General features: G+C 42.2%; 1 protein-coding gene across 13 annotated transcripts in view; it reads right to left on the bottom strand.

Moving 5' to 3' along the window:
• Positions 1-17,331, bottom strand: part of fbrsl1 (fibrosin-like 1) — an 843,225-nt gene that overhangs the window by 570,872 nt on the left and 255,022 nt on the right. For all 13 annotated transcript variants that reach the window (XM_086011930.1, XM_086011933.1, XM_086011931.1 and 10 more), the window contains one exon: positions 11,463-11,663. In XM_086011930.1, the coding sequence (XP_085868056.1) occupies positions 11,463-11,663 (201 nt within the window). The remainder of the gene's footprint in view (positions 1-11,462; positions 11,664-17,331) is intronic.

The following is a 17,331-nucleotide window of genomic DNA, read 5'->3' as shown; positions in this document are numbered from 1 at the left end:
TTCACTAAGTCTGTACATTGTCAAGGTTTTTCTCAGTTTGCTATCCTTTACCATGGTCAGGTAATCAGCCATGTTGTATGTCTGTTTAGGGCCAAGTAGCAATTGAGTTTGTTTTGAGTTTTTGTTGTTTCTGCCCAATATGACAGATATTTTTCCTTTTGCTTAGTGACGATTGTGTTGGGTCGAATTCTTTGTGTTACGCTGTCACTGTCCTGGGGCTGGTTATTGTTAGTAGTGTTAGTAGTTACTTCACGGAGTCCCAGGACTAGTTGACTGAGGGTATTCTTCTTTATGGTCCTCTCTTAGCATTTCAGGGCTTCGTAATGATAGCAGTGGGGGTTGCTCATTTTACCATCTATCTCCCTCCCAAGAGTATATCGTCTGCAGACACCGCTCGACATGCCACATGAAAAGAATCAAACCGCACCACGATGGCCACCCAAGACAAGATGATAAATTGCATAAATTCGCTGATCATCATGGCTTTTCCGATTTAAATACACATTCTCCAATGACTGTAAACTGTGGCCTTTCTTTTGAAACCTATTTGAATTCACTTTATTTTAAACCACAACCCTTAGAGACATATTTCAATCTCAAAATCCTTTCTAAGAAAGAAAAATGATTTTAAAAATCCCAAAACATGGCAGAGAGCATAGGGTCCTCCCTACGTGGGAATGTCATTACAGAGTTTTATCAAAACACACATACATGCATACAACTATATAATAACAAAGGCAAAAAAGGTCCTCCCCCTTGCATGCCACACCACTCCCTACGGTCGGTCAGGTTGTCCCAACCTCCATCTATATGGGTCACCAATTGGTCAACAGAAAGTGTGGAAAAGCTGCCCAGTATGCTTTGTCCATCAACTTTCTCTCATTCTGGGAAACGCCTGGCACCCTCTCCAAAACACAGGTGCCAACCTGCATCCTACCTAACTGCAGCATAGCGCCTAGCTACGCCAATGCATTACATCAACACTATGAACTCATCTGAATTATTTGCTACAGTCCAGTAACCCTGCTCCCCGTCTTTTTTTTGCCTTAGTCCAACAATATACCCCCCTTCCCAAAGAGAAAAGACAAAATAACAATTCCTATAAAAATTCAACAGGTGATGTTCAGATGGCAAACAGGGGCTTGATTCGAATCATCAAGCACAAGCTGGCATATCGCCTTCAGTTTTAATGGAATACACCAATTAAGGTCAGATTTATTCAACTCTTGATCTATGTAGGATATTATCCAGTGTTCAATATGAATATGGAATAAGAATATTTCACAACTATGATTTGCCATTATAGAATGCACTGAATCTTATTTGAAGTACTATTTTTTGTGTGTTTGGCGGGGAAAGAGTGGTGTGTGCGGTGGAGCAGAGTGAAGAGGAGAATTTACTTGCACTGTATGTTTGGTCTGTTTAACTTGCATAATCGCATACTGTCAACTGAAATGCACCAACTGAGCATAACTCAAATGTGTGGTCCTGCACACCAAAACAAGCTTCAAGCATTTGACAACTGTCCTGTACCATACTTCGTCAGGAATTTCAGACTTTGAATTTCCTAATTAACACGTGAACAATCGCAGCATTAATGTATTTGGGCACAAAGGAGCAATTGGTTTAGTTTACCAGACACAATTACTACAACAACCGAGTACACATTATAAAACTCAATCAGGAAGCATGCATGATTTACTGATTACTGGTGATGTAATTATTTGGGGGTATTTAACCTTTACACAGCACTTCCTGAAGACGTCCTCTGCAGTACCAAGTTACTCCTCATCCTACAGCAATGGCGCATTATTACAGATTTAAAGAGCTGTGCCAAAAAGGAACTGTTTCCTCACTTGTTTTCCACTGCGGCATTGTATGTTATCTTGAGCGATCAAAATGTCACGGAAAAATCAAGTACACACAGTCTAGAGAGAGAGAGAGAGAGAGAGAGAGAGAAAGAAAGACTTGCATTTATATAGCGCCTTTCATGACCTCAGGATGTCCCAAAGCGCTTTACAGCCAATGATGTACTTTTTGAAGTACATTGTTGTAATGTAGGAAACGCGGCAGCCAATTTACGCACAGCAAGCTCCCACAAACAGCAATGTGATGACCAGATAATCTGTTTTAGTGATATTGATTGAGGGGTAAATACTGGCCACCGGGGATAATGCCCCTGCTCTTCTTCGAAATAGTGCCATGGGATCTCTTGTTCACCTGAGCAGACCGGTTTAAGAGCAGAGCGGGCCTCGGTTTAACGTCTGATTCAAAAGACAGCACCTCCGACAGTGCAGCACTCCCCCAGTACTGGAAGTCCATGCTGCATGTCTTATTTCTACAACTGAACGTTAGTGAAAGAACAAACCAGAATCCAACCCAATAGCTTAATGGGTAAATGCATCACAGTGTGTGCTACTGAGCCATACAGACCACAAAGGTCTGTCAGGTTTAATCCTTGGTTTGTGCAGAGTTAAGATCACAGCAGCAGCAGCAGTTGGAGCACCTCAACTGACAAACACTCTGCTGATTTTTTTTGGGGGTGGGGTCAAAGAAAAGCAACCACGATATTTTCAAATGGCTTTTGTGGTTCACTGAAAACAAAGTGGAGATGTTTTTATGTTATGGGGTGCAGCTGATGGGAGACGTGTAGGACTCCCTCAGTCAGCTGCATTGCACACTGGTAATTGACGACATTGTGTGCATCTATGAACTTATTAAATTAGCCTGTTTCAGAAATGCAAATGCAGGAAGTTGATCTCCTACATTTCCACTGGTGCAATTGGGTCTCCACATCCCTCAGCACATGCCAGCAGTAACTGTGCATGACTGTGAAGTAGAAGAGCAAGAGTGAAGCTCATAACAGGAACTATAAAATAGATACCTTTTCAGGAATGGGGCGGGGGGGGGGGGGGGGGCGGTCACTAAGAACTTCAAGACCTTGTAGTAATGGTCACCCTACAACTCCATGGTATTGGCCTGTCACCAAACTGCCTCAATGGGCATCCTGTTTTGTTAGAGTTTATTGCATCTATAAATGCATTCCAAAGCAAATCTGTTTCAACATATTGAAATGTTACTCTCAAATGGATAAAAAAAGATAGTGCTACTGTATGCTACTGCAGTTAACAGCACAATGCTTCATTTAAAACAACAGATAAGAATGATGAGCATTCCAGATAGTGACTATCTGCTGAGAGATTTGAGATTCATACATACTTACCCAGCATTCTCAGCCCCTTCCTTTTATCTCAATCTGTTCTTTGAAACAGCATTGTGGCTGTAGTGAAGGCCTGTACACCAAAACTAGCCACTCCCCTCGCCAAACTATTCCAATGCAGCTATGACACCAGCATCTACCCAACAATGTGGAAGATTGCGCAGGTATGTCCTATTCACAGAAAACAGGACAAATCTAACGCAGCCAATTGCCTTGCTCCTTACAATCAAGGTGATGGAAGGAGTGATCAACAGTGCCATCAAGCAACACCTGCTCACCAATAACATGCTCACCGACACTCAGTTTGGATTCCATCAGAACCACATCTCCAGATCTCATCACAGCCTCAATCCAAAATAGATGCAAGATCTGAATGCCAGAGGAAAGGGTACCTGCCCTCTGTAAAGTCTGTGGGTTGTACAGTTAATAACGACACAGACTTCAGGAATAACAAACAAACAGGTCTTTACTATTCGAAGGTCAGGGCGAATCTGCCCCAGCAAACCTGCCACAACACTTATATACTGGTGTGGTCACTGTCGGTATTACAGTATACAGAAGCCAAACAAGTAGTGCCACACCTAAAGTAGTTCTCTTAAAGGTGAACGGTTACATACAATAGTTTCCTTAAAGGTAGACGGGTACATACACTACACCCTCGACATCCAGGCAGCATTTGACAGAGTATGGCACCAAGATGCCCTAGTGAAGTAGCGGTCAATGAGAAAACTCGGAACATGCTTGTGAAGACCAATCATCAGAACATTTTTAAATGTAACGTTGTAACCGACCTATCATTTTTAATATGCAAAATTAATAGATAAGCATAGGTTAAGCAATTTTTTTCTGTGCAATACATTCTGTCTCGTAGTTTAGAACTTAAACCCCGGTCTGATACAATTTATTCTTCACTTTCACCTCGAGTCAGAAAGTTGTGGCTTCAAGTCCCACTCCAGTGACTTGAGGACATAATCTAGGATGACACTTCATTGCAGTACTGAGGGAGCGCAGTACTGCCGAAGGTGCCATCTTTTGGATGACGTTAAACCGAGGCCCCTTCTATCTGGTAATTTATCTCACTGCTGTTTGTCGGAACTTGCTATGTGCAAATTGGCTGCCATGCTTTCCTACAGTACAATAGTGACTACACTTCAAAAGTATTTCATTGGCTTTGGGACACCCTGAGGTTGTGAAGTTTTTTTTTGAGGAATCCATGTGGCAGCATGTAATATATCTAGTAAGCTGAAATGCAATGACAAAAGTTGTGTGTTCAGCTCCTGGGCTCATTACAATTACCTGGATATCGGGCAAGTAAACGCTCACAGGGAGCATGGTTTCACTTACAGGAATGGCTTGCAACACTGATTCAGAAACAAATATTGAGTTTAAAAACTCTAAAATGCAATAGTACATAATGTTATCACCATCCATGTGCAAGCAAGTGCACATGATGCATGTGGAAGTATGAGATGAGACATTAAACTGAGGCCCCGTCTGCCCTCTCGGGTGGATGTAAAAGATCCCATGGCCACTATTTTGAAGAGGAGCGGGGGGGGGGGGGGGGGGGGGGCGGTGCGGCGGGGGGCAGTTCTCCCCGGTGTCCTGGGGCCAATATTTACCCCTCAACCAACACCAGTAAAACAGATGATCTGGTCATTATCACATTGCTGTTTGTGGGAGCTTGCTGTGTGTAAATTGGCTGCCGTATTTTCTATATTCCAACAGTAACTACACATCAAAAGTACTTAATTGGCTTTAAAGCACTTTGGGACATCCTAAGGTCATGAAAAGTGCTACAGGAAACTTTCGATTTACCGGCACCTAAATAACCGGAAATCTGAGTTAACCGGCAAAATTCAGGAGTAGGTTCAGGTAAGTTTTACTTCATATTGTACTTGCCTTCCTCGATCTGTTGCTGTGCAAGGGTGTGGCTGCAGCTGTTGCTAAGCTACAGAGACGCTTGGAACTTGTGGTCATTGTTCTGAACCTGTTGCTAAGCAACAGGGTTTGTTGCTTTATATGGAGCTCTCAGCTCTCCGTATCTTTTACTATAGCTTTCGGTTATCCGGAATTTTTGATGAACCGGCACCACGTCGGTCCCGGATAAAAAAAAGTTTCCTGTACATAAATGTAAATCTTTCTTTTCTTTCATGATGCAGTGCTGTACCAGAGTGCTCCGAGCACGCGGTCATTATAATTGGATTGGTGCAACAAACAGTATTGCTCAAAACACCTCGAGTTAAGATTCATACCCAGAGAAACAATTGCATAAAAAACTTAGAATAGAGTCCATTAAGGCATAGGTAACTAGCAATTTTCAACCAGACCTTGCCTAACAGCACCGAACAGTAGTAATAACTGCAAATGGCATTTTAAGGGTTAACCTGATGTCCAGGAAAATTCCTGTCTCTGAGCTGACTAGTTTTCAGCTCTCACAATGTAATGTTGATACAAGCACTAATTTTACAGTAATAAAGCTGCTCAAATGTAGAGAGCATCCTTCTTACTGTAATATTAACACTGGGCTACTAAAATCAGCACTCTCTGCTCAGTTGATAAATAACAGCTGGGGAAGAAGTTTAGGCACAGGAATTAGTCTTGGCATCAGTGGGTTGTAGGAATGAAGGGGCAAGCAATTGAGTCAAAGCTCCCACTCCAATTCGCTATCCTGGCTATAAAGTTCAGTTGACAACAGGATCAGTGTTAGTCTGGCTGGCAACGCTCATTGTTGGGCTAATAGCCACTCACAAACTACTGGAAGGCTGGTAGTTTGCACAGAACCAATATCCCCACAAGAGTCAGTGCTTTCAGGAATTTGTAAATAAGGGGTGTGTTTTTTTTAAAAATTGCGTTCACTGGGAAATAAACAACTTTAAAGGTTGACTTTACAGCCAATTGAAATTCCAGAACCTAAAGAATGACAGTTGCAGCACAGATGTGACCCAGGTCAATTTTTGATCAGTTGAGAAGTGTCAAACACAGAAGAGGCCCTGTCAAATGAACACAGTTCTGTGCCCCCCTAGAGCACTACAGCACCTCGACAAGCTAGGGTTAAAACCAGAGCAGATTAATTATATACAGTAAGTGTGTAGAATGTGTGGTTGATCTGTTGAAGTGGTTTCTCATAGGAATGAATATAAATTCTAAACTGACCAAATGCACATTGCTTAAAATAAAAACAAAATCAATGAATTTCAACCAATATTCACTTTGGAATTTAATAGAATTGTCACACATGCCTAGGTTGGCACTTCGCCAATTTGTGCCCTTCTGTGTATGGGCTGTGCCATTTTACACATCACACCATTTAGTCAAAGCTGATGCCAAAAAGCTCCAAAAGGCATCATTTGTATTGTAATTTTTTACGATCTGGCTCGTTGGATGTGCTTTAATTGTCCTTGCTAATTTAGAGCTGAGAAAGAATAAAGTGTCAGTTTTTCTCCTTTGATGGTCACAGGGACGATAACTTGTACCTACATGGTTTGATGTCCCCGATTCAATGAAAAGCAACATACAGGAATCCCTCCCCAACCGGGGGGGGGGGTGTTACATCCCTGAAAACCCCCGTGGTTGGTAAAACCGCAGTTGGCAAATACAAGACCCTATGGGAAAAATGGGGTATGGGGGAACGCGGCCGCATTTAAACTCTTCAGAGCCTGTGTAAGCTGCTTGTTCTTTTATTAAACACAAATAAAATACACAATAACATAACAAAAACAATAAATGTTCAAATAACACAATAAAAAAGATCAACTGGGCGGTTTCTTAAAAAATTCTGCGATGGATGGTCGACTCATTTTTTTCTGAATATCTTTCTGGACCTGCTTGTATGGTCTCATTAAATCCTCCAAACCTCGCTTGAGTTTTACACTACGCTCCAAGAATGGGTCAATCTCCATAAAGAGGTCCGAGAGATTATTGGCAAGGAGCATTGCCTTGCTAAGGTTGGCACTTGTCATCTTTGACTTCACCATATCCTCGTCTTTGTCTTCGTCCTCGCCGTGCAACTCAAGGAGCTCCTCGATGTCATCAGGCTGTATGTCAGCCAGCCCCATACCTCCCAAACGTCGCGCAACCTTCACAATGCGATCAACTTCAGCGTCAACTGTAGGGAAGTCTCAGAAGTCATTCACTGCCTCCTTCCAAAGTTTACCCCAGCATGTGTTGATTGTCGTCCTCTTCAGTTCATCCATCGATTCTTTTATGTTGGTGATGCAGTCAGCGATGGTGTAATCCTTCCAACAAGTTTTCACCATCAGTGTTGCGTCATCCTCCATAGCCTCCATCATGCGGTCAAAGCGGTGTCGTATGTAGTATGCCTTGAAGGTGGCTATCACACCTTGGTCCGTGGGTTGGAATAAACGGGTCGTTTTCCGAGTGGCAGGCAGTGACTAGTGGGGTACCGCAAGGATCGGTCCTAGGACCCCAGCTGTTCACAATATATATGAATGATCTGGACGAGGGAATTGGATGTAATATCTCCAAATTTGCAGACGACACAAAGCTGGGTGGGAGGGTAAGCTGTGAGGAGGATGTCGTGAAACTCCAGTACGATTTGGACAGATTGGGTGATTGGGCAGAAACATGGCAAATGCACTATAATGTGGATAAATGTGAGGTTATCCACTTTGGTGGCAAAAACAGGAAGGCACATTATTATTTGAATGGCAATAGATTGGGAGAAGGGGAAGTGCAGAGAGACCTGGGTGTTCTTGTGCACCAGTCGCTGAAGGCAAGCATGCAGGTGCAGCAGGTGGTTAAGAAGGCAAATGGTATGTTGGCCTTCGTAGCAAGAGGCTTCGAGTACAGGAACAAGGATGTCTTGCTACAGTTGTACAGGGCCTTGGTGAGACCACACCTTGAGTATTGTGTGCAGTTTTGGTCGCCTTACCTGAGGAAGGACGTTCTTGCCATGGAAGGAGTGCAGCGAAGATTCACCAGGCTGATACCTGGGATGGCAGGAATGACGTATGAGGAGAGATTGTGTCGATTGGGCTTATACTCACTGGAGTTTAGAAGATTGAGAGGGGATCTCATCGAAACCTATAAAATTCTGTCAGGCCTGGACAGACTAGATGCAGGAAGGATGTTTATGATGGCCGGGGAGTCCAGAACCAGGGGTCATAGTCTAAGGATAAGGGGTAAGCCATTTAGGACTGAAATGAGGAGGAATTTCTTCACCCAGAGAGTGGTGAACCTGTGGAATTCTCTGCCACAGAGGGCGGTGAAGGCCAGTTCATTAAATATATTCAAAAAAGAGTTGGATATATTTCTTAAGGCTAAAGGGATCAAGGGATATGGGGAGAAGGCAGGGACAGGGTACTGAATTTGGATGATCAGCCATGATCTCATTGAATGGCAGAGCAGGCTCGAAGGGCCGAATGGCCTACTCCTGCTCCTATCTTCTATGTTTCTATGTTGAAGGAGTGATGTGTTGGGAGGCAGGAAGACGACTTCAATATTAGGGTGGGTGAATTGGAGTGCCGGCGGGTGGCCGGGGGCATTGTCGAGGATGAGTAGGACCTTGAAGGTCAGATTTTGTCTCGCAAGGTACCGCTCCACATCATGCACAAAACAGTTATGAAACCAGTCCATGAAGACTGCAGCAGTAACCCACGCCTTGCAGTTAGAACGCCAAAAGACAGGTAGATAATTTTTGTTTTTGCCCTTCAGAGCACGGGGATTCAGAGAGCGGTAGAGCAGCATCGGCTTCACTAAACAGTCTCCCTCAGCGTTAGCACAAAGGAGAAGGGTCACCCTATCCTTAGCCACCTTGAATCCCGAAGCATGCTTCTCAGCCTTCGCCATGAAATTTCGGGAAGGCATCCGCTTCCAGAAGAGATCAGTCTTATCCGCATTAAATACCTGCTCCAGCAGGTAACCCTTCTCGGCGATCAACTTCTTCAGCTCCTTCGGGGACTTGGCAGCGGCCTCGTGATCGGCTGAGGCTGATTCCCCCACAACCTTGAGGTTAGTCAAGGCGAACCTCTTAAAAATTTTCCAACCAGCCCTTACTCACTTGAAACTTTGTGTCATCTACACTTTCCCCGGCAGCCACAGTAAGATGCTTGTAGATACGAAGGGCCTTCTTACGAACCCATGTGGAATTAACATTCGCTTGTTTCTGGTTCTGGTCTTCCAACCAGATATTACAGTAAGTGCAAAAAGAAAATACTGCAGATGCTGGAAATCTGAAATAAAAACAGAAAATGCTGGAGAAACTCAGCAGGTCAGGCAGCATCCGTGAAGAGAGAAACAGAGTTAACGTTTCAGGTCGATGACCTTTCATCAGAACTGGAAAAAAAGCAGGAAAAGGAACAGATTTTTAAGCAAGTGTAGTGGCTGGGAAATGGGGGAGGGGATGAAAGAACAAAAGGGAAGGTCTGTGATAGGACAGAAGGCAGGAGAGATTAAGAGACATTGAGAGACATTCAAGGCGAGTGGAGATGGTAATGGGACAGGTTAAGAAACAAAAGGATGGCTCGAGATGAAGTGTAAATTGCGCTGGCAGAATGAAAGACAACTGCCCTGTGGGAGAGAGGAACAGAACAAAAGTGTGGATAAAAAATATATACATGATAGGGGCCGAGGTTATGATCGGAAATTGTTGAACTCTATGTTGAGTCCAGAAGGCTGTAAAGTGCCTAATCGAAAGATATTAAGTGCCTTCTCCATTGTCCCGTGGCATAAACGACACTTTAGCACTTTTTGAAGAGCCACCCACAATACTAGCCCTTATCGACACCTCACTTTTTTTATGGTTCTAATGGTGGACTCGTTAACCCCCATTAGTCGTCTAACCGACGCTGTACTTTCACCACGGGCAAGTCTATTAACGACATCTAATTTCCTATCTAAGGTTAGTACATTCCTTGCCCTTTTTGCTATTGATTCACCTTTACCACTGAGATTACGCTTAGGGGCCATGATTAAGGGCTAAACGTTCACACACACACACAGTACAGGTACAGTATATCCACGAGTGGAGCGAGACCACAGTGTTACTATGCTGAAAAGAGCGGCGCGGATGAATGCGGTCTCATGTTTGGTAAAACGCGTATACGCAAAATTCACTGCCGTGGTTGTCAAAAATTGTCGCAGAGAGGAAACCGTGCATACGTGAAACCCGCGTATGGCAAAACCGCAGTTGGGGCGGGATTCCTGTACTACGTTCTCAAAGCCAATATTTTGAATGAAACATCAAGTGAATGAAGCCTTGTCCTTGCTTAAACTTACATCACTATTAGCATCTGTCAATCTTCACACTATTCATCAATTATTAACTACTCAGTACTGAGATACAGTCTGTTCAAATCTAATACCGTACATGTGATACTATTCTGAATCTCTAGTTGAATGTTTACTCTAACTTCCGAAGCTCTCAAGAATATGTTGACAAAGGAAGTTCTGATAATTTGCTTATCTGGCTTGTGCATTACACTTCCCGTCTGGTTTTCCGTTGATTTCCTGCCATATGCTGCCCCAAATTAACACAAAGAAACTTGCAAAATGAATGTCAAGCTACTAAAACAGCCACCTTTTGCCAACCATGGTAACAGATTTTCAGTAAAACAGAGTGCCAGACTGACAGTTTATTCTGTTGGAGGAAAATACAGCAAAAAGGAATGAGAGAGAGCATAAATCAAACATCATTTAAGTGTAAAGTGATGACAACAACCAGTACCGGCTGGAATTTGAAAATATCAAAGGTCAAAACGACACAATCGTTGCCTCAAGTCCCTTGTCTTATTATGTTTCATCTACTGTACTACATCTTGAACAAGGAAAATGCACACAGTTTCTTTATGTAAATGTGTATCTTACAATGGCCATGGAGCGCAAGTTACAAAGGTGGTCATTATGGAAATTATGCAACATAGGGGTGAGTGCAACAGCAGACCAAAAAGTTGTGTCCACTGGAACTTGGCTGGTTTATCTGGGAACAGTTCAAATATTCACTTGTGTCACCAACTGACATCAGTTTTGATGGCTTAGATATGTCTCAGAATCTCATGGATTGAGATCAGTGCAGAACAAACCAAAATGGACCAATATCTCTACCAAGGCTGGTCCCTCATTACAACTGGAATGAGTATACAAAATGCTAGTTCAGAAGGTACAAGAGTGATTTAAAAATCCTGTGATGTAGATCCCGTACTCCTGTACAAACTTTGCTGTTAAAACCACAGCATCGTCTCATAGTTACATATATATAAAAATGAAAGAGGTACACTTCACAGACCTGTGTAGAGTTCTTCAGTGGAACTTTTTTCTTTGTTCGATCCCTTCCCTGATCTCGTTCTCTGTCCAAGGTACCATTTCCATTCTCGTGCCCATTTTCACTTGGCTCTGCCAACATGCCATTCTCCACCTGCCGTGGTTTCTTCCCAACTTGCTTCTCCCATTTTTCATTTCGTTCTTGTGGTCTCAGTGCAAGGTCCTTCTGAAGAAATAAAAAAAAGTAATTCAGAAAACAAATCACAGAAGTATTTTTTGTTGCAGGTATCAAAACATTGAATGTATGAGTGCCCCCCACCTCTTTTCTTGAAGTTAATGGTTAAGGGTACTGTTTCACAAGCATTGGTAACCTTCCAAGACCTTGCCGAAGTGATAATTCTTCATGCGTAAACTTAGATGGTATCAGCAAGTTATGTCATCATGGAAGACATTATAGCCCACCCTGATTCTGCCGTAGCCAACTTCTAGACATGTTTTAGGAGTAACCATGACATAGTGATCAAGTATTGGAACCCTTGATGATTTCCCACCTCACCACCCCCATCCCTTCCTACCCGTGGGATACCGAAGCCAACTGTGGCATCCTAGCACTGTCCTGGCTATGAGCTAATTTAGCACACATCTTCCTAGTCTTATATAGATAAGTACTATGTTGGGCGTGTATCACCCACTGGGCAATCAGGGGCCCTTTAATCCAAGAAGTTTAAGAGTTCAGAAATTTTAGAACAAAATATACTTTTTGAATACATCGTGTTGTAATTAATCACAACTGGTTTGGCATATATTAACACATTTGAGCTGAGGCATCACGAGATGATATTGGCTAGGTGGCAAGTAAATAAGCTTCGAGATACAACAAATTTGAACAAAAACTCGAACAAACAAACTCAAGTCAGATACTACAACAAGTGCAGTATTAAGAGTCCCCCTCGTCTCAAGCTCTTAGAACTTTGCCTCACTATCTCCAAAAGATAGCTAAATGCAAGAACTACGTTCTCTGATTTGCAACAAGCTGTTTCGACAACTTTTCAAGCGATGTTTTCACATGCTGTAAACTGTAGGCAGAGGAAGCTTATTACCCATGGGAAAGCCAAACTATTCTGTACAGGTCATATGTAGGATCCTGAACCACGATAAATATTAGAAGATAGCACATCAGGTCTCTAAGCACAGACTTTCATTTCAAGAGATTTCTGGAACACCAATTTGACCGACGGTTAAAATTCATCAATTTATTTGCGCTCCTGGCTTTGTTGAAGCAACGGACGACTTCAATTACATAGCATCAGTTGTAATTACTGTATGGAGCTGAAAATGATTGCATGCCACACACTGCCATTTGTATACGATCAGGCAACTGTTTAAAGTTTACATGCTGGTGGGAAAATAGCACATTCTGCAAAAGTCTGTTTTTGTAAATCCTCCATTATATATAAGAGAAAAATAAAGCTAGATTACATTAACTCACTCTCTTTGGTTCCACACCAGATTCACTTCTGAATTGCTCGCATTGACTACAATAATCAAGCTGCATTGTGACAGTGTGCATCAAAATTATATACGGACATGGTCACAGTCAGTTTCCCTTCTTGCAAAATTAAAGACCTCACTCCTCAGCCGTGCTCCATTTTGCAACATAAATGGGAACAAAAAAATTCACTTCTCCTTCATTTGACATCGCTACGTTCTGTTGTGGAAGGTGAGGGCACAATGAGCAATTCTAAACAGAGACATAGTTGCTGCCAGTTTCAAACAGCATACAAATCCCCCCATTTCACCCTGCAATATGTAACCATAGTATCTTCAGATTTCATGGTCTCATCTTGTTGGACACCAAAGACACAACTTCTTAATCTGAAGGCAAGCCAGGCTTGAGCAGTGTAGACCAACCTCTCCCCTCATCAGTTTCCCCTCTCTTCTGTGAAGTGCCCTATATCATTCAGTGGAGACTGGGATTTGAAAACTGTCCTCAGTTGACAATTGAACACTGCTATTCCAATTTCTGAGCCACTTACTGCAGGAAGGGCAATGAATTCAAGGGGAGACACAGTGGGTTGTTCCAATCCCTTTAAGTGGGGAGTGCTGTTAAGCAAAATGCTTGAGAATGAACAACCTCAGCACACACAGAAACAGTCCAACTGAGTGCCAGTCAGTGCTTGAAACACAAAACCACAACCACATCACTATGCTGCTACTGTAGTATTAGAACTAGCGAGGGAGCAAGCCACTGCCAGCTCCAGGTTACTGATGGATTGTGCAGTTTTATTCAAACTTTTAAGGATATATTACACAAACGTTTTACAAATCTCTAGCTACTTACTAGAAATTCTTTTGACAGCCCTGTCTGTGTGAATGACTCTTCAAGTGTATAGCAGAAGGCCTTGCTGTTCCTCATGAATTAGAACCCTCAATCTAACAGAACATTACACAAAAAGGGTAATCTCTGAAAGCCCCTTGTTCAACTCTTATTAGTGGTTCATGAAAACTAAATTGAGACAAATTTGAAGATGAATTATGGAAACTGAGCACAGAACTTAAAACTTCCTCCACGTCACTTGTTTCTTAAATGGTTTTTACCGGCCTCATTGCCATGGTGATGTCAATATTCATACTCGATGAATGGGCAGCATTGTCAGGTCCATTAATTTACTCCTTGATTACAAGTTAGTTTGCATGTGTTATGGCACACAAAATCAACCTCTGAATCAAATGAAATCGCTGATAGCTCAATGAAGCCATTCACAAAGCATATAGACGAAAGCTCAAAATGTGTTGATCGAGCAACATGAGACACCCATGTCTGTGGCTTATCTATAACCAACTGACAAGGAAAATGTAATTTATCTTCTATAAATATCAGGCTGTCTCTGTTCATCTCCCCTGCATTTCAGGCCAACACACTAGTCAAAATTCAGTGCATCAACTCATCATGGTTCAGTGAATGGATAATTGATGTGTTAAATGTCATCCAAATGCAAGATTTAATTTTTTTTTTCCTAGGCTCCATTCCAAAAGGCAGAAACAAATCTGTCACAGAAGACTAGGCCTTCTCTCCCAAGAGAATGCAGGCATAAAAAAATTACACTGGGTTATTAGAAGTAAAGTGGCCAGGAACATTACGAATACACAAGGGGAAAGCAAGAACCTACCCATCAGCTACTTCAATAAACAGAAGAAACTCTAAACAAATAATGTTTTAAATACTCCTACATACTGTATATACAAAGTTCAGCATAACTTGAAACCACTCAACCTGAAAAAGGACCACAAGACTCTAAACGTCAAGAGGTCATGCTGAAATGCATTTCTGAAGCCCCATTTGATTCAGTTCATATGACAATGATTGTACTGGATCTATCTGCGGAGAATTGTTATGCTATTAGGCACAGCAGCTGGAGAACAGTAAAAGTGGCGCAGACCAATTATAATCTGGGGTCAGCTAATATCTTCAGGCTGAATGGGACATGTTTCAAATGCTATTATTTGATTGACTGCTTTAAAATTAATTTTGCTGTGAGGATACGAAGGTTGTGAATTTGACTCCCATTGTTGCCTGGCCCTCCAACTCGGTCATCATGGTTGGGAGAGTTCTGCCAGGGCTCAAAAGTGATTGGAAAATCTCTATTTCTTACACAAACTTGAGTAAAAGGATTGCACTCCTTGATCAACAACAGAGCTGGCCTAACAGTCTGCAACTTAAGTTATTTTACAACATGCAACATTGCTAAGAAAATCAAAAGACTAAAGAAAAAGGTTTTGCTATATGTCCAAGACTATAATAGATATGAAAGGCTGAAACAATGCAATTATCAATAAATACAAGTTGATGCCTATTTAAGACTAGAAGTTGAAAGGGATCGGCTATCAGACGAGGTTCTTTTTAGCTCATGTCCACAAGTGCAAGAACAGTCTACTCAGATATGGGAGCACAGGTCAGGTCTCGAACAGACTTTGGCTTTACAGAAAGTTAAGAGTTGTCGAGGGGGAAACCAGTTTTCAACATGGGAGAAAACTCAAGCTTCTTGGCGACAACTTTAGCAAGGAAGGAAATGTGGAAATTGCACTTGACACCAAAGAAAATAGTGATACCAAGAATGCCAATAGATTAAGGGTAGAGACAACTGTTGGTTGGACTTTCAAGAGACAGGAAGAAACTACCTTTGAAGAAACAAGATTTTCATTGCTCTATTGAAGAACACGGAGAAGATTAAAATATAGTCAGTCAGTCATTACGGTGTGAGACGATTGAATATTTTAAGCATTGAGGGTGCGTGATCTGAAGGAAGTGATGACTGTAGAAAAGAATCATCAGCAAAAAAGAGTAGATAGGGTTGGAAAAATAGGTGAAGGGATTGTTATGAAGTAGGAACAGAATGTGAGAGAACAGAGCCTGAAAATCTCCTGAGTTAATGGAAAAATGCCAGGGGTTAAGTAATCAACCATGGTACTTATGGGTCAGACGATAGGAAACTAGATAACCATAAACATAGGCCTGTATTTTCTGATCGGAGGCTTCCTGCGTGCGGAGGCCTCAGATCTGGAAAAAATCTACGCCCTTACCCGAGGGCTCCGGAGGTCCAGACATTTCCGCTCCTGGGCCTCTGCTTTACATAATGCGCAGGGCCCAGGTATCCCAGGGGCGCAGGCGGTTCACAAGCGCCCCTGGGATCACGTGGGCCATGGGGAACCAATGGGAGAAGGGAATCCCCCTTCATACTTTTGACAAGTAGACCTGTCAAAAGTATGAATGGGGAGCACTGAAAAAACGTATCAAAATATTAAATACATTTTATCACATTTTTAAAATTAGTTAAAATTACATTAAATTAAATATTTTAAACAAAAATTTAATTTTTTTGAAAATAATTAAAACATTTTTTATGGGGCTAAAAATAAACTTACCTTTTTTAAAAAGTATTTTTAAATTATAAATGGGTGAAAAAAAAATTAGTTTTACTTTTTTAAACTCTTACGCTGGTAAAAGCAGGCAATATGCCTGCTTTTACCAGGTGTAAGATTTTTAAGGGATTTCAGCGGGCGGAGGTTCTTCACAGATCGGGAGTGCCGGTTTTCAGCGCATGCGCTTCGCATGCCTGAAACTAGCACTTGCGAGGTCCCTACGGGTGTGTACACTGCTTGTACACACCCGTAGGGATCAGAAAATACGGACCATTGATTGGTAGGAAGCCATCCAACAATAACTTGCGTAGAAATGCACATCGCTAGAGGCTATGGAGATGTTGAAAGCAATAATGGATGATTCACTAAAGTAAACAATAGAGTTCCAGAGGTACACAATATGGGCAACAGGATGATCAATGGAGCGGCCATGCTGAAAACCGCATTGGTGATCATGGATTGGGCTAGCATTTCCCAGATAATGGATAATTTCAAATTTCAGAACAGCTTTTGATACAAGGGCAATAGGACAGTGGTTACAAAGCTAAGTGGGAGCACCTTTCTAAGCAACTGAGTAAACATGAACAAATTTCCAGAGAAAGAATAGACTTGCATTTATATAGCGCCTTTCACGACCTTAGGACATCCCAAAGTGCTTTACAGCTAATTAAGTACTTTTGAAGTGTAGTTATTGTTGTAATGTAGGAAACGCGGCAGCCAATTTGCACACAGCAAGCTCCCACAAACAGCAATGTGATAATGACCAGATAATGTGTCTTTTTTGTGATGGAGGTTGTGGGATAAGTATTGGCCAGGACACCAGGGAGAACTCCCTTGCTCTTATTCAAAATAGTGCCATGGGATTTTTTTTACATCCACCTGAGAGAGCAGGCGGGGGCCTCGGTTTAATGTCACATCCGAAAGTCAGCAGTTCCGACAGTGCAGCACTACCTCAGCACTGCACTGGAGTGTCA

Source organism: Somniosus microcephalus, chromosome 19 (assembly GCF_052327205.1).
Source record: "Somniosus microcephalus isolate GS21.2 chromosome 19, FLI_Smic_1.0, whole genome shotgun sequence".
Lineage (NCBI taxonomy): Eukaryota > Metazoa > Chordata > Chondrichthyes > Squaliformes > Somniosidae > Somniosus > Somniosus microcephalus.
The sequence above is the reverse complement of the archived record's forward strand: the minus strand, read 5'-3'. Positions and strand labels throughout refer to the sequence as shown.